The sequence below is a fragment of the Pangasianodon hypophthalmus genome, chromosome 5 (genome assembly GCF_027358585.1).
Source record: "Pangasianodon hypophthalmus isolate fPanHyp1 chromosome 5, fPanHyp1.pri, whole genome shotgun sequence".
In the NCBI taxonomy this organism is placed as follows: domain Eukaryota; kingdom Metazoa; phylum Chordata; class Actinopteri; order Siluriformes; family Pangasiidae; genus Pangasianodon; species Pangasianodon hypophthalmus.
Genome location: NC_069714.1, coordinates 12,103,503 through 12,126,805, shown reverse-complemented (window position 1 = coordinate 12,126,805; position 23,303 = coordinate 12,103,503). Strand labels below are relative to the sequence as shown.

The following is a 23,303-nucleotide window of genomic DNA, read 5'->3' as shown; positions in this document are numbered from 1 at the left end:
ACACATGTAATGCAGAATGCATTGCTAATCAATTACAGCTATTATCTAAAATAAAATAATGCTTAAAAAAAAAAGATTCATTAAACAATTTACATTAAAAAGTTATCAAAGAACCTATTTACCAAAAAAAAAAAAAAAAACACTACATCTTATTTTTCCTCCTGGAATTGCAGTGTTATATTAAATGTTTCATACTTTTGCTCAGTAGAATATTAATTTTACTTCAAATAATACATTTTAAAGTTTTATATTAAACTGTACTGTACTATATACACATATGCTATATTTATATACAAATATTTGCTGTTAAAAGCAATTCTATTATAACTACTTTCTACATCAAACTCATTTTCATTTTCATCAGTTTAACTCTGCAACATGCAAATCCATGAACAAAGTTATCAACACAATTATAACTTCCACGTAAATGCAACATTCCTGTCTTTAAATGTCTGAATTATGCACTGAATTTTGATTAAAGTTGTTCATGCCCAAAAATTCAAAAGCCCCATAAATGCAAAGTTAAATGTATTATAGAGCCCACTATTATTACAAATTACAAAGAACAAATAAAGTACAACAAAAAACCGTTTTCCTTTATAACACTTGTTTTCAAAATCTAGTTGCTGTAGTTGTTTGAAATAATTAAATGTTAAATAGTGCATTTACATAAGCAATTCATTCACTTAAAATATTTTTTCTTTTTTTAAAAAAAAAAATGAAAAACACAAATTTTCTAAATCTAGTTGCTGTAGTTTCAAGAAATAATAAATTGTGTTTAGCTTGCTCAATTAAAAATATAATTGATTTTCTTTTCTTTTAAAAAAATCTCTAGCTGCTGCAAATGGTAGAAATAAACAACAAATAAATCACATAGTTAGTTTTACATGAGTACCTCCTACAGTTTAAATCACTTTTTTTTTAAAATCAGTTTGCTGTAATAAATAGTAATAATGAAACGCTTCTTCTTCTTCATGTACGGCAGGTGGCGTGCAGATGTATTGTGCATTACCGCCACCTAGTGATTGGATGGTAGAAGTGTCGCTACCTAAGACTGTCGTTATCCTGCGCGCATGCGCAAACACGTTAAGAAACGTCAGTATGCAATATGCTAAATACATAAACATTTCAAATAAATGTTTTAAAGGCAAATTGTTCAAAACAAATATCTTGGAAGATTAAGAAAGATTAAGTAAAACTGGCATATGGTAGTAGTAGTAGTAGTAGTAGTAGTAACCTTTATTTAACCAGGATAAAAACTCATTGAGATAAAATCTCTTTTACAAGAGTGACCTGGCCAAGAAGGCAGTGAAAGATACAACAACAAAATAAAAAATAAATAAATAAATAAATAAATAACACCAGATGGGAAGAATTAGTGGAAAAATAAAAATCAATCAAAAGAAATAGAAAAATACATAAAACAGTCAAGTGTCGCAGAAGCAACTTCCAATATGGCTGTACTCAGGATTATTTATAAGTGCTATAATTTCGACCAGGGAAGGAGCACAGCAAGCTTTAAGTGTTCCTGTAAATTGTTCCATGTTGTAGGGGCATTAAATCTAAAACCTTTTCACCAGCTCAGTTCTGACACGGGGAACACCTAGCTGAAAAATGTCCGGTTTTTACAGAAATGATGGATGATAAATAATTAGGTAATAAACCACATATAGATTTATACATAAAGCAGTACCAGTGTGAGCATCACAGCATAAAGAGAACAGTGATGGGTTTCATAATCACAACCAGTAACAAACCGCTCTAAAGCGCTGTGATAAAGGGGGTCAGATTTTCTCAAGGACTGCACTGGGGCATGCATATATAATATATCACCACAGTCAAGTATAGGTAAGAGTGTTGAAGATACCAAATACTTTCTGCCACTGAAAGGAAAAGAAGATTTATTTCTAAAATAAAATAAAAATGTATTTGTTGGCTGTATTGTTTATAAATATCAACATAATTACAGAGTTTCACGTGTTGAATAGTAATATGACACCAAATTAGTGAAGATATGACAAAAATCCTAGGACTAGTATTTTTACTAGTATTATATGTTTTGCATATTAAGCAAATTATCACTAATTATCCCTTAATTATTAGAATTAGCAGCAATCTGTAACCAATACTTTGAATAATGATAAACAAATATTTTTTTCAGTAAGATTATCAGTAAGATTTTTTTTTTTTTTTTTTTTTTTTTTTTTATAATGTGAGACACATTGATACTACTACAGTTGCAGGATACCAGACTTAGTCCAACTTTCAAAATATTCATTCATGAAGCTGCACAAGAAAAACTATATGTAGTGTACATTTAGTCAGACTAGGGTCCAAATAATGCAGAAACCTAACAGAATCCACAAGATTATAAGATCAAATTTACAGCCTCATTAACTCCAGACATATTCTCAGCTGCTTACCAGGCCTGTTTTTCCCTTTGTAAACAATTTTGTTTTTAAACAACAGGTTTTTAAGCGGCAGGTTGCTGCTTGCCTTTTCTAGCTCATCTATCTTCACTGTACCTTGGTCTCATCAGACCATAACACAGTTTGTCACGTGGTTTTCCTCATTTCTCTCCCCATGCATTATACTTATGAAAATTCACTGTGATTTTACAGCAACAAAAACAGAAAATTTAGACAGTAAAATAAAAACACAAGACAATATATACGGTCAAACAACCAGAGTACGTCAAAGAAACAAAGACCAGGATGAGCAAATAAAGCCTGACTCAATAAAAAAAAAAATAATAATAATCAAATTAAGCGGATTTCGAAAGTAGCGCGTGTAAAATATGACGCAAAGCTTGGACTGTACCATGATCAGGGTTGACAGTCTTCTTACTAACAATTCCTCAGCGCTATTTCTGGGACAATTTACCCATAAAGTAACATTTTTTCATGGTTTATTATTCATAGATGTTATTAACAGAAATAATTAATGAAACAATTATGTGTGTGGAGAGTGAATTTATTTCGGTATGACATTGCCCCCACCATAACGTGGTCTAAGCCCGGCGGTGACGCTGCGTGTGTTGTGTAAAGGGCAGGAAAGAGAGAAACGCGGTGCAGCTTCCGTGTTGACTGCGGCGGGATGTGAGCAGGAGAATGAATCACTCTGAATGTAATCATTTTCACAAACCTAAGCGATCCGCACGGATTATAAAATGCATATACATAGTCGGGTTCATGGTGAGTAGTTTTTGTTTTCTTTAGCGAAAGCTTGTTGGGTCGCTGGAGGCCATAGTGAGTGGTGTAAGTCTCTTTATATATGTAATTTTTGGTAGAGGCATTTATCCCATGAGATAGTCAGGTGCAGCTTACAGCTGAACAGTGGCGAGTTAAAGGCTCCACCAGTGGCTCTCTGGCAGAGTTGGGATTTGAACTTACAACCTTCCACTCAGTAGCTCAGCTCCTTAACTACCTGTGACTACCTGTGATGGATCCAGTCCACCTTGTCTGACTTCATTCCTGCCCCTGACCTGCTTTAGCGTTATTATTGAATCCCAACTCATCTTACCGTCTCATCTTTCTCTCACGCGCGCGACACACAGGCACACGCTCACTCATACAGTTTAAAGCAGGACCATATGTACAGAATTAAGCTGTTAGTCTAAAGGAAAATGAGTAGCAGTGTGGTGTGTGGTGTGACTTCTGTTGAGTTCTTGTCCAGTTTGATCATGGGCTAGTTGTTGAAACTTTGACAGTGTGTGTGCAATTGCATTATGTCCCTCACTGCATCTTTCACATCTTTGGATCTCATATCAAAAATCATATTGTGTAATAGAAAATATAATACTACAGTGAAATAAGGATTGTCAGCTATCATTGTTATTAGTGTATCTACATACATGCACACTAAAATTAATTTTTTTTTTTTTTTTTTGCAGGACCTCTTTGGGGTCAGTATGATCATCCCTCTACTGAGTCATCACGTGAAGGCATTAGGGGCAAGCCCGATAGTCTCTGGAGTAGTGGGTAAGTTTCTGTGGTTTTATGTACAGTTTGTTCATAGAATCCTCTGGGGTAGTGTTTAACCTAAATAAATGACCCGATCAACATGGATTCAACATGCATCAAACTCAGTAGTAAGTAGCAGTATATACATTTATTACACTCTATCAGGGAGTAGTTCCTAGGGGCACATGCCCCGTTTACAGGCACTGGCGTAAATTAACCACCTGGACCCATTCACCATTAGAGTTGTTACAACATTTTAATGTAAATCTTTCAGCTGATGCTCAAGTATAGTAACCGCTATTATTATTTCAGTGTTAATTTCAGTGTTATTTCAGGGAAGCTGTATTCTTTCACTGTAGTGTAACTTAGTATGTCTATACTTTACCTAATACTATCGTAAATGGATTTTAAAATACATATTATTTGGTAATTATAAGACTTCCAAAACTGTGCAATCTAAAGTGTGTAAAATTCTACATGTAATGACTGAATTGTTAATTATTAGATTTTTAGGAAAAAAGAAAAGGAAAAATGACCTTTTTCTGATGAAAATGAATTTAATGAAGTGTAACAGTAGACTAAGTACTTCTGAATATTTACTTTCTGCATTATTTGTGATGGATTGGTCAACTATGATTCAGTGTTCATCTTTTTTTTTTTTTTTTTTATATTAAACATCAAAGTCTCTATATTGCACACACCATTTTCAATGAAAAGCTTATTTGTTCTAGTCTGATATACTTTCACACAGGCTCACTAACTGAAATAGTATGGACATTTATTGTAATTGCAAGGTTTCCAGCTCTTTCATCAGTCCAGACTGGAATTGCTTTAATGGTGAATTCCGTGTAACATAAATACTGTAAATATGACATGTGCTTCTGTGCTGTATGGGGAGCATAGACACAGGCGTATTAGAGCCAGGAAAAACAAGCAGACAGGTAATTGGTAATCATATGACTCGAATTTGGAATAAGGATATAAATTCACCCCCAGAGAAATTGTGATTTTTGGCAAAACAGAAACAACATAATGCATCTCACTTTTTCACTGTTAGTGCTGCTGCTCTTCAGTGTCAACGATATCCATCAATCTTGGTATTAAAATCTAACTTCAGGCTGTTCCTTGGTCATCCACCCAAGACAGTTTCATAGTAGTATACACCACTGTATATACAATTTAGTCATTGCAAATACACATGCAAATGTTTACTTGGCTTTGGTTTGGCACATTATATTCTGAAATAGTTTTTCTGCTATGATGAGTTATAGTTGCAAACACTTATTAGTTATTACAATTATATTTAATACTATGAATTATTTCAGACTATCTACTTTAATTCATTTACGTTTCTCCTGGTTGCATGCTTTTGTAACTTGTTCTTTGGATAAAAGTAGTTCATTCCTGATGTTAGATTTGCAAGTGAAATTTCAGAGGTTAAGGCCTTACATTTACATTTACATTTCAGGCATTTGGCAGACACCCTTATCCAGAGCGACTTACATTTATCTCATATACAACTGAGCAGTTGAGGGTTAAGGGCCTTGCTCAAGGGCCCAGCGGTGGCAGCTTGGTGGTTCTGGGGATTGAACTCATGACCTTCCGATCAGTAATCCAACGTCTTAACCACTGGGCTACCGTTGCCCTTCTTGCCCGATATCAGCGCCTGACCTCACTTGTGGCTGAATTGGCAAATCCCCACAGCCACGTTCCAAAATCTAGAGGAAAGCCTTCCCACAGGAGTAAAGGGGGACTAAATCTGGAATGCAATGTTCAAAACACATATAGGTGTAATGGTCTTGTGCCCACAAACTTTTGGCCATATAGTGTATGAACCAGCTTTGACCAAGTTGTAATGGTACTGGAGACTCTCACATATCCCCAGTTAAAAGACCAAGTTGAGACAAATCATAGGTTTCAGAGTTAACCATACCACTCTCTCATTTGTATATTGCAGGCTCCACTTATGGGGTTTTACAGCTTTTCTCCAGCACTTTAGTAGTAAGTAATGAATATTATTCTCTAACAAAATCCTGCCTTAACATACATACTTAACCATTAATATACAAAACAGTAGGAAGAAATTTGCTGTACACACATTATACATTTTTTATAATGTAGTCATCTTGTTCACTGTTATAAAATATTTTAATAAATAACTGTGTTCTTATTATCATTACATAGATCCTCAAGAAACTGAAAATATTGCTAACAAACCAAGTGCATGTTAATGTAATACAAATGTTCATTATCTGAGTCTTGTCCCTGCTTTAAATTGGTTTAAACTGCAGGGTCATGAGACAAAAATTAGGAAGTGAAAGAGGTGTTTGTGTTTTTATTTTTTGTTGGATGCTAAGCACAGAGAGGGAGGAGAGGAACAGCAAAAGCTCTGTTCTTCCATAATTTATTTGGCCCCTAATTGCATTAAGTCAGCATGTTCTGTATACTCGTGTCCTGTATAGTATGTGTCACAGTACTTGTCTTAAAAATAAGCTGTGAAATGTCTCAACCTGAAACCTACAGAATGCATATACAGTTGGGGTCATAAGTTTACATACATCTTGCAGAATGTGCAAAATGTTAATAGTTTTAAAAAAAAAAGAGAGATCATAAAAATTGCATTTTGTTTTTTATTTAGTACTGCTCTGAATAAGCTATTTCACACAACAGATGTTTGCATATAGTCCATAAGCAAAATAATAACTGAATTTACACAAATGAACCAGTTCAAAAGTTTACATACGCTTGATTCTTAATACTGTTTATTGTTACCTGGATGATCAACGACTGTTTTTATTTTTGTGATAGTTGTTCTTGAGTCCCTTGTTTGTCCTGAGCAGCTAAACTGCCCACTGTTCTTCAGAAAAATCCTCCAGGTCCAGCACATTCTTTGCCTTTCCAGCATCTTCTGCATATTTGTCCCCTTTCCAATAGTGTCTATATGATGTTGAGATCTTTTCCACACTGAGGACAGTTGAGGGATTCATACACAACTATTACAAAAGGTGCAAACATGCATTGATTCTCAAGAAGGCAGCACAATACATTAAGAGCCAGGGGGGTGTAAACTTTTGATGATTGGTGTTCCCAGAAGACAAAGTAATATTTTATAGAGCTTCTGAAGGGCAGTACTAAATGAAAAAACGGGATCTTTAAACAAAATAATAATTTTGTTTGATGATTACATTGATCATCCTGTTCAAAGGTTTATACCCCCTTGGCTCTTAATGTAGTGTCTTTGCCTTCTTGAGAATCAATGAATGTTTGCACCTTTTGTAAAAGTTGTGTATAAATCCAGTCCCTGGAGGATTTTTCTTAAGAAGTAAATCAGGCATATGTAAACTTTTGAATTGGTTCATTTGTGTAAATTCAGTTATTACTGTGTCTTGTGGACTATATGTAAACATCTGTTATGTGAAATAGCTTATTCGAAAACAAAATGCAATTTTTATTATCTCTCTCTTTTTTTTTTTTTTTTTTTTTTTTTTTAAATTATTAACATTTATGTAAACTTATGACCCCTGAACTGTAGACTCTCAGCGTGGACTCAAACTCTCATCACCGCCTATTTAGGCAATCATGCTTTCATGAGGTGGAAACTGCTTTGCCTTATTCCCCAGTATGCAGAGTGTTTTCTACTTAAATGTGTTAAATACTTTTTCACAGTCTTGCTGTGAAAACACAAGTGGTCTGGCTGAAAACCTAGTATCATGCTTTAAAACATGGCAACTTCTGATTAAAAAGACATATTGTCACATTTCCTCACATTTCTTTGTTCGTCCTAACCTTCGTTTTGCAGGGCAGCTGGAGTGATGTAGTGGGGAGGCGCTTTTCTCTCCTGACCTGCCTTCTGCTCAGTGCGTTTGGATACAGCCTTCTGGGGATGTCCACTTCTATTGCCCTGTTTGTGCTGGCCCGAATACCAGTGGGTACGTTATGGAGATCTGTTCTCTCTACAAACCTGAGATGAGAAGTAATTTCTGATTTGGTGCAGTGCATACAGGACTGGGCATATCATTTTTGTCTTCTTTATTTGTTTATTGTACAGTATGTTTTTTATTTTATGTCTTCTATATTAATATGCCAGTAAAAAAAAAAAAAAGGCAAATTTTAGATTTCCAAACATTGATTTTCCTTCAAAATTTTTGTGTACTGTTAAAGATGCCAACATATTAAGTAAGACCACTTTTCAGATAAATACATCAAGGCTGTCTGGGACATGCAGATACAGTATATACAAGTGAGAGACAACATCTCATAAAGAACTGAATCTACAAGATATTTGGAAGAACGTACTAGCTGCTTTCATTGTAAAAGTCATGAAGAGAATTGATGCAGTTTTAGGTCACATGAAATTTACTTTCATTTATTGCATTTTATAGGGCCAAAAACCTGAGTGTTCTTTTGTAACATGGGATTCTCTATCTAGTATTTGAGTACTTTGTCTTTACCCTATATAAGTGCACCATGTAGAGGAAGAATGGGAGCTATTTGGGATTCACCCAAACACAGATGACTGGGAAGACTGCCATGTGACCTAATTTAGTGACCTAAATTGTGGTACTTTTTAACACCGACTATTGATCAAGGGTTGATGTTTTTATTTTAAAAACAGCTCATATATGGCCCTGTTGGACATGATATCTTAGCTTATTTATTTGTTTATTTGTTTGGCCTATTTATTTTAATTTGTGCTGTCATTGGTATATACTTTAAGACATAGTTGTTGTCTACTGAATATAACAAGTATTCAAATCCTGTAAAATGTTATTTGGACCAGCTTTACCTTTTTATTATCAAAACTTTGATATTTAGAAACTTTTATAATTTCTTTTTATAAATGAATTTATGTAGTTGGTTTTATATAATGCAAACCAAGGATGCATGCTCACTTTCAAGATCTATTCATCAGTGATATAGGATGCTTGTATTGTTCTGTGGTTTTCACCTTCTCCACAGGGCTTTTTAAACACTCCTTGTCTATATGCCGAGCTCTTCTGTCAGATGTGGTGTCGGAGACAGAGCGCCCTCTGGTGATGGGTCACTTTAATGCAGCTTCCAGTGTGGGATTCATCCTGGGCCCAGTGGTAGGAGGCTACCTCACTGAGCATGAGGGAGGATTTTATATGTCCTCCTTTGTCTGTGCAGCTATCTTCCTCCTTAATGCAGGTGCACTACATTTTGTTATGTAAAACAAAGGAAAAATGTCTGTTTACCAATCAACTTGTAGGCACTATTATTTGTATGTGCATGCATTTAACTTCTGGTTGAGAGGGTTACGCAGTAATCTGCTTTGTGGACTTATTCAGACTGTTTTGTCATCATTCTCAGGTTTGGTCTGGATGTTGCCCTGGAGTGAGATTCTAAACCAACGTTTAGATGCTAACAGGAACAGTAAAAGCAGACAGCCCTATGACGGGCTGAGAAACTGCGATGGGAACCATGATGGTAGTTGCTCTACCACTAAAACTCGTCATTCTGCTGGATCTCTGGGCAAAGACTGGGGTAATATGGCTCTACTCCAGCTGACCTCAGTAGGAGCACAAATCCGCATGGTGGCTTCTTCTGACATGTGGGATGTGTTTCTGGTTCGCCTACTAATGGCGCTGGCAATCATGCTTTACCACAGTAACTTCTCTCTGGCCATGGAGGAGCGCTTTGATTTGAAACCCAAAGTGACAGGCTACATGATCAGCTACAGCAGCATGCTGGGTGCACTGGCTGGGTGCCTGGTGGGACCTATGACTCGTCTGTACAGAGGCAATATGTCTGCCCTGCTGCTGCACTCCACAGCGTTCACATGCTCATTGATCTTCCTATATGCCGCAGCAGGCAGCGTCTGGCACGTGCTGCTCTCCTCCACATTCTTTGCCATCTCTACCAGCGTGGGACGTACCTGCATTACAGACCTGGAGCTGCAGCGTGGAGGCAGTGCAAGGGCCAGTGGCACCCTGATTGGGGCAGGCCAGTCAGTGACGGCAGTGGGGCGCATACTGGCCCCTCTGCTTTCTGGCCTGACTCAGGAAATCAGCCCATGTGGGCCACCAAGCCTTGGGGTGCTGCTGGCTCTCACAGCTCTGGTGCTACTGCTTGTCAGGACTCCAAAGGGGGCTAAGATGAAGGACAAGAATGCCAAAGAGTGATTGGAAACAGGTTCAAAGCCACACAGATTTAAGAGAACAAGGGGCATTGTGGTGGATGTTGAAGTTGGCAGTTATCTGAGTATGAAGTGAATAGGTTTTTGGAAATGTATGGTCTAGGTAGGATTGGTTTGCTCTTGGAGCAATTGCAGCAGATGTGATCACCACCAGACTAGCCACCTGTTCCTCTATACACACACCAGGAGGACCTACCAAACCAAAGCAAGGCTCTGAGACAGATCCATATCTGATACGACTACTTACAGAATTTCTTTCGAGTGTTTGTTTTTTGTGCTGGTCATGTAAGTTTAGACAGTGTAGAAGTAGAAGATGGAAATTCTGTGCATAAGGTCTGGTTCTAGTAGCTGCTCCTTTTTGTTACCACTTAGTTTAAATTGATCCTTTTTATCAGTAGAAAATTGAAGTGTTCAAATATTTATTACCCAGAAATAGTACGGTGGTGCAGCAGTTAGCATTGCTGCCTCACAGCTCCAGGGTCCCTGGTTTGTTTCTTGTGCTCAGGTTACTGTCTCTGTGAAGTTTTTCATGGTCTCCACATGTCCATGTTGATTTCCTCTTGGTTTACTCCCACCTCCCAAAAAACATGTTTGTGCATGGTGCAGGGTACCAGGGAATGGCCTGGCATCCCATCCAGGGTGTATTTCTGCCTTTGCCCAGTGTTCCTGGGATAGGCTCCGGATCCACCATGAAAGGTACTGAAAATCAATAAATGAAAGAATGCTGTCAGAGTAAAATACAAAGTATTAGGATGGTTACTATAGTATCTGTATGTAAATTAAGCTGAATATTTTAGGAATACACCCCTTTTTTTAAATTAATGTTTTGTTTTTGTAGTGTTTGCTAGAATTCAGGTATTATAAACAAGGCTAAAGGAAAAGACACATTAATGAGCTAAAGAAAGATGATAAATGATAATCAATCTCTGATGCAATAGTTGGTGCACTGACTTGGTTTCAACCTTGGTTTCATTTATATTAGGTTGTTCCACAACATATCATACAGGAAAATGTTAATAAAAAACATTCTTGTATTATATTACACACATATTAAAAACACACTAAATTATCTGTTAACATGGAAACATCAAATAAACTGTAGTTTACTGTTTTCTAGATCGGTTTCAAATAATTAAAATTCAGTAATATACACACTCAGTGGCATTATTCATCAAAGTTGCACATGGTCAAATCTGATCGTAAAACAAGCATACACTAAATTCACTCATGGCGGTTTTTTCATCAATTTCGTCTTCTATTTATTTGTACAGTGAAACTCGTGTCTGGTTAAAGTACATATACATTTGAGCGTAACAGCAACTTGAAAAATGCATGATTTGCAGTTAAATAATCAAAAACAAAATCGTCACTATTTACAGCAAGTAGCCTGTAGTAAGTACAGTAGTATTGGTAGTAACAATAAAAAATTAATAATGTTAATAATCACCATGCAGGAACCTTGTACTTAAATGTAGGTAATTTATGAATGTGGATCAGAATGCACAGACATGGATCTTCATCAGCTCATTATCCTTTTAACTGAGCAGTAGGTGCATTTGTGCAATATGTGTGTTTTCATGTTATTACATAATTTTATAACACTTTCACATACACATATCACGTGTGTACAGATATCACATTAAGTGAAATGTTCTTTATATCTGACTTATTTGAGTTCTAAAATGAATTTTAAAAATAGCCATAAAAAGAGTTCAAATACCTACAGAGAAACGGTTCAGTTTCACTTCTACCAGATTTTGACCTTAGGCAGAAAAGAAAGAAAAAGAAAAAAAACAGAGTACATTTCCATAACTTTCCACAAAAAGTAGAGAAAAAGTAATTTTCCTACAACACAGTGGTTTCAAAACTGTCAGCATCCTAACAATTATGATGCCTGCTCTGGAGAGAAGAATAACACTAAATCGCTTCCTATAATGTCTAACAAGGCTGGAATCACTTGTAAAGGGATTTTGGTCCACTCCTTAATGCAGTACTTTTTAACATTTTATTCTCTAGAGTTAGGTTTGTGCATGTGTAGTTCCTTCTTCAATTCAGACCTCAGGTTTTCAGTAGGGTTTAAATTTGGGGACTGAGATGGTCTTTGCAAACCACAGATTTTTGTGCTTCATTAACCATTTCTGTGTTGGAAGTATGTTTGGCTCATCATCCTGTTGAAAGCTCTATTTATGGCCAAGTCTCAGCCTCCTTGCAGTGGGTAAACTGTAGCATTCCATGTGCATATGACATGCAAATAAGGCATTAGTGTGCATGAACCTGTTTCCACACAGCTAACATTCATCAACTGTGCTTAGATGACTGCTTGGTTTGATGTTGTGCAACATTTAACAGTTGTATGAAATAGTAATTCCGTGCACTCAAATCTGAGCTCATTTCTACACAACTTTGATGAATAAGGGCCAGTTCTAATGATTTAAAATGAGTAGCAGAAAGAGTACCAGCATGAATAATGAAGCTTTCTATACTTTCTTATACTACATTTCTACATGCTGTAAATTTTTAACAACTCAGTAAAACATGAAGTTCTATATGAGTTAATGAGTCACGCCATTTCTGACTTAATCCAGTTATTCCGTTTTTTTTTTTTTTTTTTTATTGGCCCAGGAACAGTAGTGTATGTTTCCTCATATCATACCAGCCACATAGTTTGGTTAACATCTGACATGACTCTCACTTCTGCTGGCCTCGTTGATCCTGTGGCTCCCACTGAGGTCTCTGTAGCAGAGGGTTTCGTGCCTCACCAGTGCCTCGCTCAGGAGGCTCTGGGCTCCATACAGTAGGGGGAGATACAGTGTGCTGCTCTTCTCTCTCATGCTCATAGTCTCTGGTCCTGTGATGGGTGCGCCAATGTGGAGCTGAGAGCCTGGAGGATGTGGCGCTGGAGCTTCTTGATGAGCCATACCCCTTTTGCTCCTTGCTTATCTCATCTACCACGGTCTCCTTAAAGGGCTCCAGCTTCCTCAGAGGTGTCATTGGCATGGAGGGGGTCCATGAAGGCTGCCTAAACCTGATCCTCGCTGATGGGTGGCTAGGTATTATCTCAATGTCAGCATCACCTGGAAAAATACAGGCAATACTACACTAAACAAACAAAGGCTTGACAAGGATGATTAACATACTAATCGTATTACTGTGAAACTAACCTTTGACACAAGAGTTCAACATTGGATACAGTATAATTGTAAATAATGGGTTTGGCTGGTTCCTAATAGCACAATGAATGAAGAAAAAGTCCCAGTGCATTAACAACCCATATTTGAGGTGCACAAATAAGAAATTCCATTGCAGTGTCAGTAAAGTAAATTTAGTCCTGAACCAATGCAACATCATAATTGCCCTTCTTCACAGCTAGAAATAGCTGTATCTTTAAACATCAGTGGCGGTTCAAAATTGTTCTTAAGGATAAAGATGTAGGATATAAGGTAAGTATACATGTGTGTAGTTAGCATTATTTATGGTCCTCACCATTGGTGTTTAGTCTTTCTGTAGCAAATCGGGAGTTCAGACTCTGACCCACAGGAAGAGAAAAATATTTTGGAGCCCCAGCAGCCTCCTAGGGGAACAGAGTTGGGATGACTAAGAATGACTTAGTGATGACTTAATGACTAAGAAAGTAAAAAAAAATGTTTCTTACCAAGCTTTGGAGTCTTCTGGGTCTAAGACTGCGTCGGATGCTGGTGTGTCGCCTCATCAGGATCTCTCTGTCTCTGGTGTCATTAGGAAGGGCATGTTTATTGGTGTAGGATACCGTCTGAGAGAGTAAAACATGGAATCACAGGATGACAGAAAGTCACTGTTTCTTTCACCCCCTGCACAGTGATTATATGGAAGTTGATATAGTGACTTGATTATATTAATAGATGATTGTATATCTTCTAAAGAATGAACTAGTGACAAATTTAAGTTCCACAAAGTGTTAAACTCACCCGTTCTCTGATCTTATACATGTTCTTTGACAGAATTTCATGCATGGCTACGAGATCTGTTGTCAGCAGTGTCTTCTTGGGTTTATCAAACTTGTTCTCCTCACTACAAAACATATCAGAGGAAAAACAAACAGAAAGAAGGTTACAGCTACACTGTAACTTTGGCCTTGGCGTATTAAATTTTTTGTCTAAATTATGCCGGAATTATAGTCATATGAGGCATCACTATGCACAGTAGTTAATTTATAATAATATAAAAGCAGACATACTTCAGTGATTTGATTTGTTCTGCACTAATGTCACCAGATACCGAGTCCAAGATCTCCATAGCATTTTGAAGCTCCAGTTTTTTATAAAGGGCCACAATGCTCGACTCAGCCCGGTCATCACGGATCAAAATCTTACGAAGGTAACGGTTATTAAACCTCATAAACCTAACAAAAAACAAGTCATATTTCACCTTAAGTTGATCATAAATAAGAACCCAAGTGCAAAAATTAAGACGTTTTATGGTCATAAAATCTATGTACCTGCATTGTGAGAGCATAGCATTGTAAACTAAGAAGCAAAAATATATTATGCTCTTTGCTTAAAATAATTAAATGTCAGACTAACTATACCTGACTCTCATCGCAAAATTATTACATTTATTAGAAAAACTAAACAAATGTCATTAACAGAGACAATGACAAGAGTTACAACAACAAAATGCTTAAACAAATGCAATACAAACAAAATCCAATAAATGGCATTAAGAAACTGCTTTAATCCAAGCCTTACAGTCTGTTGTCACCAAAATGAATAAATAGTTATTACTGAAACTGAGATAAATAATGCATACTTGTTTTATTTGCAAGTGTTATTTGCAAACCAGGCTTTAGCATATATTTCTTGTAATGCAATCAAATCTCTCAGTCAGGGGTCTAATGTTTACCTGTCTTTTAATGAGTGGTGGCTCCATTGCCCACAGAGATCCTCTATCCCTGCAATGGTATGTTCCATCAACTGAAAGACAGCGCAGCTTGATTATGACCAGTACATCTTTATTTCTTAGATGCACGGGTATGTAATAATTAGTATAAAATTGTTAAATGAAATCAAGATTAAGTGTCACTCTCACTTAGTTCCACATCAGGAAAATGGACCAAGATGTCTACATCTAATTACCCACCCTTTTGTGAATCTCAACATTAATGGTGCAGTGATCCCGGTTTGTCTTTCTAACATTCATCAGTTCAATAATTGGCCTCATACTGATACCCTACAAAAGAGGGGAAAAAACATGTAACTAAAAGTGAAGCATATTCTTGGATTACAAGATACTACTTAATTCTTCACTGATATTTTTAATACATTACTCTCTTTCCATAGTTTCCTACCACTAAAGCATTCAAAACTGCAAGTAGTGTTGCATTAACTCTTATATGAGAGAAGAATCATTGCTCATTAATTGTAATTAATTCCAGTTAAACATTATCATAAAGTGACAAATATTCCAATAAGAAATTACCTGGATGAAGACTGTGAAGATAATTACAGCAATGCAGGTGGTGACAAAAAGTTTTTTACGAAGAATAGTTTCTGGAAGGGTGAAAGCTAATGCAAAAGTTACAGCCCCTCTAAGGCCACCATAGGCCAGACCAAACTGGTCCTTGTAGTTGAAGGGGATGGTGCGGAAGGGGTTAATTATCTGTGTCATTACCAGGATACCTGGAAGACAAGAGATGTTTAACCGGCTAATCAGGTTGTGCTAACTGATCATTTAAATGATTCTTCTGCAACAAAAATAATCAAAATTATTTAATAGTTAATCATAGTATTACAATGCTCTAGACACAGATGGCATGTTCATTCTGTACAATTGTATTAGAATGCATTTTTCCAAGGATATAAATGTCTTAAAAACTTTTGAAACGTACACTCACCATTCACCATGCACATTCATGCAGTTATCCATTCAGTCAATCGCTCGGCCGCAGGGCAATGTATACAACCATGCAGACACAGTGCAAAAATACAAACTAGACATTGGAAAACCCTTGCCTGGTCTTTTTCCAGTCTTCAACTATCCGGTTTTTATGAGCACTGTAGCCTCAGATTTCCGTTCTTGGCTGACAGGAGTGAAACCCAATGTGGTCATCTGTTGTTGTAGCCCATGCACCTCAAGGTCCGGTGTGATATACATTCTGAAATGTTTTTCTGCTCACCACGGTTGTAAAGATTGGTTATTTGAGTTAGCCTTCCTGTAGCTCAAACCACCCTGGACATTCTCTTTCTCAACTACATGGCATTTCTATCTGCTGAACCACAGCTCACTGGATGTTTTTTCTGTTTTTCATACCATTCTGTGTGAACGCTAGAGACTGTTGCATGAAATGCATGAAAATCCATGTGTGGTGTGCCTGGCACCAATAACCATGTGATGGTCAAATTCATGGAGAACACACTTTTTCCCCATTCTGATGTCTGTTGTGAACATTAACTGAAGCTCTGTATCTGTATGATTTTTATGCATTGCACTGCTGCTACGTGATTGGCTGATTGGAAAATTGCCTGAATGAGCAGGTGTACAGGTATTCCTAATAAAGTGATCAGTAAGTGTATGTTAAAAAATTATATTGTAACATATATTTTATACCATTTGGTATCAGTCTTATCCTTTAATATTTTACTATTCATCAGTAGCTTCATATACAGGTACAGTGTGCTATTGAATCCCGTCACACCATGTTACCTCTCACCTAGAGTCCTCCAGAGTTGGGCGAAGAGCAGAGTAAAGAAGATGTAACCCCAGTTCCACTCATGGTCTGTTGTTATGGTAACAACACCCAGGAAGAAGAAGATAAGTGTCTCTGACACAGTGCCAAGCATTTTGATGGTGTGCCGGATAGTGGTGCACGAGCGCTGGGACACATTCTCTTCCACATAGTACTTCATGGTCAAGGCACAGGTCACAATGCTGTAACAGTGCAGCCATTAAGTTCTGGTAAAAGTATGCTGTCTACATATTCTACTGTCATTGTGAAAATGTTTTATTTCTTTTACTGATATGAGTAACTATGATTGAGTTTGTATTTGTACAGGACTTTACTCACGCCATGATGCTGGAGACAGATAGCAGCTCAGCCAGCAGGTAGGCCAGGTAGCTATACATGAAAATGAAGAGAGGCTCGATCTCTCTCACCTTCCATGTAAAGCGTGTAGTAAATGCGGCCACAAAGCCAAACAGGAAGCCAAAGAAAATTCCCCCGAGGAATATCACAAAAAAGCGTGCCACAGCCAGAAACACATCTGCCACATCCACCACTGGCAAGATCGCCACATGATTAAAGAGATTATATAGCACCTGAAACACAGGCATTTCAAGGGTGACTTATGTGAGAGAAATCACATACTGGTAATCCACTTTTCTAACACCACATGTCCTAATAATACACAAGAAGGCAAGGCTAAAATGTGGCTGATGTTCAGTGGAGTGGCAAACCAATAATATTATGTATAAAAACATCATACTGCTAGGAATAAAATTGCTAATGTCTGATCTTGCATACTTTACAACACTTGTTAAAGTGCATCAACCAGGCAAAATTATTTAATCAAATAAAGTTAACAAACAGGTTACAGATTATAGGTTCAAAAGTTGTAAGTAAAGTTGTCTGTATCTAAAGGCATTTTTTTGGCCTGACGGCAGAAGGTTTCTCCTTTCCCTTGCCTTTGTGTCTCTGTTCCCAGGGATTGACCACACCTGCTCTTACATGAACAAATGTTTGCTCTTTTTGTCAGGTACTCTACAGAAAACAAAAGATTTGCTAACAGAGATAGGCACAGCACAGCGTTCTGTACGGCTATTGAACAGACCCCACTTATATTTTTAGTTTTACAATTTGGTTCCTCAATAGGTCAAACTTATAAATACATAGGCTACATGCCTGTTTATTTAAGTTAGAAATTTAGAAAGGTTATTTATTTTGGAAAGTTTATGCTGATTAAAAAAAAAAAAGATTACCTCAAGTATTCGTGGGATGACGTTTTATCTTATTAAGTTCTGCTGGTGGTTCAAATTACTATCAGCTAGAACAATACCTGCTGCGCATTCAGCTGTTCACACTAACAGGAAATTTCCATACCGAAACTGCCCATGTGGCTCCAAAATACTGTCACGTCAGAGCAAAACTAATAGCAGTAATATAATACTGGTATTGCTACTTCTGAAAAAATACACACTACAGTCACTGAAAAATCTGCAGAGAAAAACATATGCTCAGTGAGGGGTGTATTTTTTTACAAAACTCTCTGAAAATACAGTAGCATTAAAAGAGGAAGTTCCAGTCTGGTCAGCTGAACCTGAGATCAGTCAGTTGCACGGTATAAATACGGTATAAAATAAAAATCTTTAACAAAGCTAAACGAGATCCAGTTTTTTTAAGAGGCTCTCTCATTCTGTATAAGTATCAGAAAAATCTGGTCCTTCTTTACATGTTCTTATAAAGCTAATCATAGCAGTTCACTCACCACAGTGACAGCATCGTTAAATAAGGACTCGCCAAACACCACAATGTAAAGCTGCTCATGGATGTTGACATCCTCAAACACAGTGAGCACTGCCACGGGGTCCACAGCTGCAATAATGGAGGCAAACAGCAGGTTTTCTTGCATGGTGATATCCTGAATGCCGAAGGCCTGGATCTGGCAGATACCGAAAAGAGAGATGCCGACACCAATGGAGTTCCACAAGGTCCCCACGACAGAAAACCACATCACCGTGCCCACATTCTCAAAAAAGGCCCGAGTGGGCATGAAGTAGGCCGAATCCAGAACGATGGGTGGCAGCATGTAGAGGAAGAAGACACTGGAGGTGAGGACAGCTGGGGGCTCCTCGTGTACAGAGTGCATGATACCTCCCACTATAAGCCCAACAGCAATCAGCAAGCAGGTCTCTGGTATCCATATTGTAATTTTATGGTACACATGGAAACCTGTTTGAAAAGGGTAAAGAGAAAGGTGACAGCTTTTTCCTGGTCAGGGTCACAGTTAGCATTCTGGACTCTAACCCAGGAACACTGGGCATGAGTCGGGAATACACAGTGGATGGGACACCAGTCCATTGCAGGACACCGTGCACACAAATTCACAACTACAGTACAGACAATTTATAGTATCCAGTCTACCTATCTGCATGTTTTGGGAAAGTGGAAGGAAGCCAATACAGACACAGGGACAACAAAAAAGGCCTAAATGGTTTACATTGTAATATACATAAACTTTACCAGTTATTTTACATCTATGCTGAAATTTTGACTTTTCAATAAGTGACAACAGTGTGCTGGAAACACTCCCATTTTCTAAAGGAGTGAGCTAAAATAAAAATTTATTGATCATCACAGAAGCTGTGTATGAATATAAATACATTTGGGGGGAAAAAAGTGATCAATTTTACTAAATTCATGACAAGACAGTGATGATAAACATAATACATCAGCAAATGAGAGTGATAGGTTATGTTTTCAGAGTAGGGCATTAGTTTAAGTTCTGAACTAGTGCTTGTATGGTTGTGAATTCAGGACTGCTACACAGACACTGTATGCTGTACTGTATGACATTACACTGCAAGTCACCATGTGTCAAAGTGTCTGCCAAATGACTACATCTAAACCCACTAAGCTTTATACAGTGAGAGAATGGACATAATCTGGTCTCAGTGGAGAGTACAGTAAAGCATACAGAGGTAACCTACCTGTGACAGAAACTCCTTATCAGCGGTGATTAGTTTTTAAGGACTGTGTAGAGGACACGTGTGTTTGCTTACCTATTTTCGCAAATGAAGCAAGTAACACCCATAATGTTATCTCGAACGGAATCTGAACGTAAGGGTAATTTACAACAAACACGGGGAGATTGGTTTTCTCAGGCGCAGGAAGCGAGTGGGGCGCGTCGGGTACCGGTTTCTGTGGAGGATGTTGAGATGGAGAGCTGCTTGTTGTCGATGAAGGCACCGCTCCAGCAGTCAGCAATGCCAGCAGGGACCATGATATTAAAAAGATAAAAATTGTTTTCGAGTTAAGTAAAAAGACCATTTTTTCACTCTGGAAGGAAAAAAAAATTAAAATTTATATGTGTTGTACTCTTCTTTTACAGTCACTTGCTGTGTAAAGTCCAGATGGTAAGGGGAAGAAAGAAATCAACACAAATCAAAACTCAAAAAGAAATCAAATAAAATTTCATTACACGCCTGTGTTGTCAAGATCTACAACTGGTCCTTCTGCAAAAAAATTCCATGCCTGTAGTAAATTTCCCTGTGTCCCACACACACTGCTGAGCCTTACCTTTCGGGTTTTACCTGCACTGGTGATTACGTACACGCCTGTTTCCATGGAGACTGGCTCCTGATTGGAGCGCGCCTTTGCTTTAATGTGGCATTCCACAGGCATCAGTAACTTTAGAACATTATAGCCTACTAGCTGAAATGAATGAAAGTGCCATTCTTCTTCTTCTTCTTCTTCTTCTTCTTCACTGGCCCACATGGTGTCTGTTGGGTCAGGTCTGCTGGGAGCAGGAAGAGCAGTGAAAGGGTCTTTATGACCCGGCTGAATTTAAACAAACTACCCCTGGACGTTTGCATTAGTAGTACTCTATATTAACCTCTAGATGGCGCTGTTTGTCCAAGGTTTAAAGCGGACTGTTAACTCTGCTCAACTGAACACACCGATTGTATTCAATCTTATTTGTAAAGCGCTTTTACCAACAGGCAGTGACTTCCGCCCCACAGCATATGTATTGTAATCTAATGTAATGTTATTTTATAGGGGTTATTTCATTGCATTGTCCTTGTCTGGCAATTCTAATGGTTTACTTAAATGGATTTTTTAATTAATACTTTTATTATAGATACTTTTAATCTATAATTTCGGTAACGGTTGTACTTTCAAAATGACCTCATCTATCAATATCAAAATATTATGGTGGCCGACAGGGGCAAATTTTCTGTAAATACTGAAAACACCTGCAAATGCTGAAAACATTTTTGCATGTGTTTTCAGTATTTGCAGGTATTTTCAGTATTTTCAGGCGTTTTCAGTATTTTCAGTATTTTCAGGGGTTTTCAGTATTTTCAGGCGTTTTCAGTATTTTCAGGTGTTTGCAGCATTTGCAGGTGTTTTTCTGTATCTGCATGTGTTTTTCTGTATTTGCAGGTGTTTTCAGTATTACCAGCATTTAAAACATCGTTTAAATACAGAAAAAAGAATGAGAGAACCTGCTTTTCTTCTTCCCATGATTTTCAGGAAATTTGGATGATGCAACTTCCTTTTTATTTAACTTGTGGAATATTCCAAATAATTCCTAGGGGTGAATGTATTCAAGTAACAGTAGGACACATCTAAAATGTACATTTTAGATGTGTCCCACTGTTGCATTTTTCATAACCTATAACAGATAACGCATGAAAAAGGATGTTTTAAGCATGAGTTGTTAAAAGATTCATAGACAACATTAATGCAAATATTTGTCAATATATGTAAATTGTAATTATAGTTAGCTGGGACAGGCAAAAATGCTGTAAGTGTTGTCAGTTTTAATAAATGCTGTAAGTGCTGTAGGTTTATTAATATCTTAAGTTATTTATCTGAAACATGGATTTTATCCTGTCTGTACATACAGAGCCTATTTGTAAATGTAATGTCAGTGGAACATAAATGGCATCCCAACAGTGGACTCATCATCTTCTGATTCTTTTCTGGAAAATATACATGCTTTAATTATCAGACTTTCAGGCTATATAATACATTTTACAGATTTGTAAACATTTCTGTATAATCAATTATGGTGAAATTATAGGCGCTCAGCTCAACTTGCCATTCCCAAATCAAATTTAACAGTGGATATAGATCCAGATAGGCATCTTCTGTATAGGTCTACGATGAGGTTTATACATGTACAGGAATAAATGTATGAATCTGGTTATTGTGTATAGCCTCCGCTAGAGACTATAGTATGAGCTGTCTCGGTATTTTGGTGCAACACATCGCAGCTGTAACGTCACCTGACGTCAGTGAAATGGTGCGAGATTGCAAACGACGCGATGGAGAAGGGGGCGGAGCCTTTCGGGAGCGAAATCTTACGTCACGCCGAATGACGGAGTGAAAGGGCGAGTCTAGGGTCTATGTACTGCAGAGAAAGCGGATCAGTTGCATATATATAATCTATAAGAAGTAAACAGAAAAAAAAGAATAGGTCTGCGTACCTTGCGAAAATGGAGCGTGGTTGTGCCTGAAGCGTAAGTTTATTTATCTGTCTTTTACCCAGAGATGGACATATCTGCATCGTGGCGGTTTATGTGAAAGGGATAAACAAACATGACCAAATGTTATCAGTGTTCGTCGAGAGTGTAAGAGAGCACTGGGTGATTGTTCAAGGCGTGTCGGGCTGGAAGTGAGTGTTTCTGGCGATATGGTGTTGGATATTTCATGCAGTGAGCAGCATTGTGCGAGTGTAACGGAAGCCTTGTCCTGTCTTCTCCTCTTTTCTGTCCTCTCTCCTCTCCATGGTGATCTCTTCGCTTTGGGGTTTAGTAGGATGCTGCAGCAGCGGTACTACGTCGCTGTCTTTTAGAAACAGAAAAGAGACATCAGCTCTTCTGTTGTTGTCGGATTGCTTTTACATTACCGCTGCTTTTAAACTGCTGCGTTTAAGGCCTGTCTGATCAGTTTCCTGTTTTCAAAATGTTCTTTGCTTTGGATTCCGTTTGCTGTAGGTTGCAGATTGTGTTTAGACAGACGATGCTTGTTTTCTGCCTTATTTCAGACGTCCTGGTGTTATTAGCACTGATTACTGTCTGTAATGAGTCCTCAGCATAACAGCATCAAAACAAACACCAGTCTATTATCATTCCCAGACACAAATTAGCATTGTTGTAAACACAAGTGCTTCACTGTTCTGAGCATTTCCTCCTTACTGGTTTCTTGTAGCTTTAATATGTAGAAGTGTGTATAGCCATTGGCAAGGTGCTGCTCTTGGTATATAACAATATCCTCTCTGTATATGGATCAGAAAATCAATCTAATTTACCAATCATATTTGGTCACTGGTAAGTGAGAAAGTCTCATGTTTAATATTTATCCCAAAAGCTAGCAATGATGAAAGCACTACTTTTGGGTTACCATTGGCAAATTACACCTAATTTCAAGACAACTCTACAAAAAACAGAGAATAAAAATGAATGTAATGAGAAAAGATGTTGAAACT

General features: G+C 37.5%; 3 protein-coding genes across 7 annotated transcripts in view; 2 read left to right on the top strand and 1 right to left on the bottom strand.

The window, feature by feature from the left end:
* The first annotated feature begins 3,057 nt into the window (after positions 1-3,057).
* mfsd9 (major facilitator superfamily domain containing 9) lies at positions 3,058-12,670 on the top strand. Its single transcript, XM_026912749.3, has 6 exons — positions 3,058-3,194; positions 3,893-3,980; positions 5,920-5,963; positions 7,762-7,891; positions 8,922-9,131; positions 9,294-12,670. The coding sequence occupies exons 1-6, from the start codon at positions 3,111-3,113 to the stop codon at positions 10,103-10,105; spliced, it is 1,368 nt and encodes a 455-aa protein (XP_026768550.2). The 5' UTR covers positions 3,058-3,110; the 3' UTR covers positions 10,106-12,670.
* Positions 12,660-20,586, bottom strand: slc9a2 (solute carrier family 9 member 2). Its single transcript, XM_026912747.3, has 12 exons — positions 19,870-20,586; positions 18,576-19,039; positions 17,159-17,409; positions 16,805-17,022; positions 15,574-15,773; positions 15,235-15,324; positions 14,998-15,068; positions 14,333-14,497; positions 14,064-14,166; positions 13,772-13,888; positions 13,603-13,690; positions 12,660-13,193 (listed from the first exon to the last, which is right to left on the bottom strand). The coding sequence occupies exons 1-12, from the start codon at positions 20,135-20,137 to the stop codon at positions 12,808-12,810; spliced, it is 2,421 nt and encodes an 806-aa protein (XP_026768548.3). The 5' UTR covers positions 20,138-20,586; the 3' UTR covers positions 12,660-12,807.
* A 1,593-nt stretch (positions 20,587-22,179) lies between these two features.
* Positions 22,180-23,303, top strand: part of inpp4aa (inositol polyphosphate-4-phosphatase type I Aa) — a 39,625-nt gene continuing 38,501 nt past the window's right edge. For 4 of the 5 annotated variants that reach the window (XM_053234273.1, XM_053234274.1, XM_053234275.1 and 1 more), the window contains exon 1: positions 22,180-22,335. The gene's annotated coding sequence lies outside the window, so the exon portion shown is untranslated. Of the gene's footprint in view, positions 22,336-22,471; positions 22,491-23,303 lie in introns of those variants that run through there. The other variant, XM_053234272.1, reaches the window with a different exon arrangement.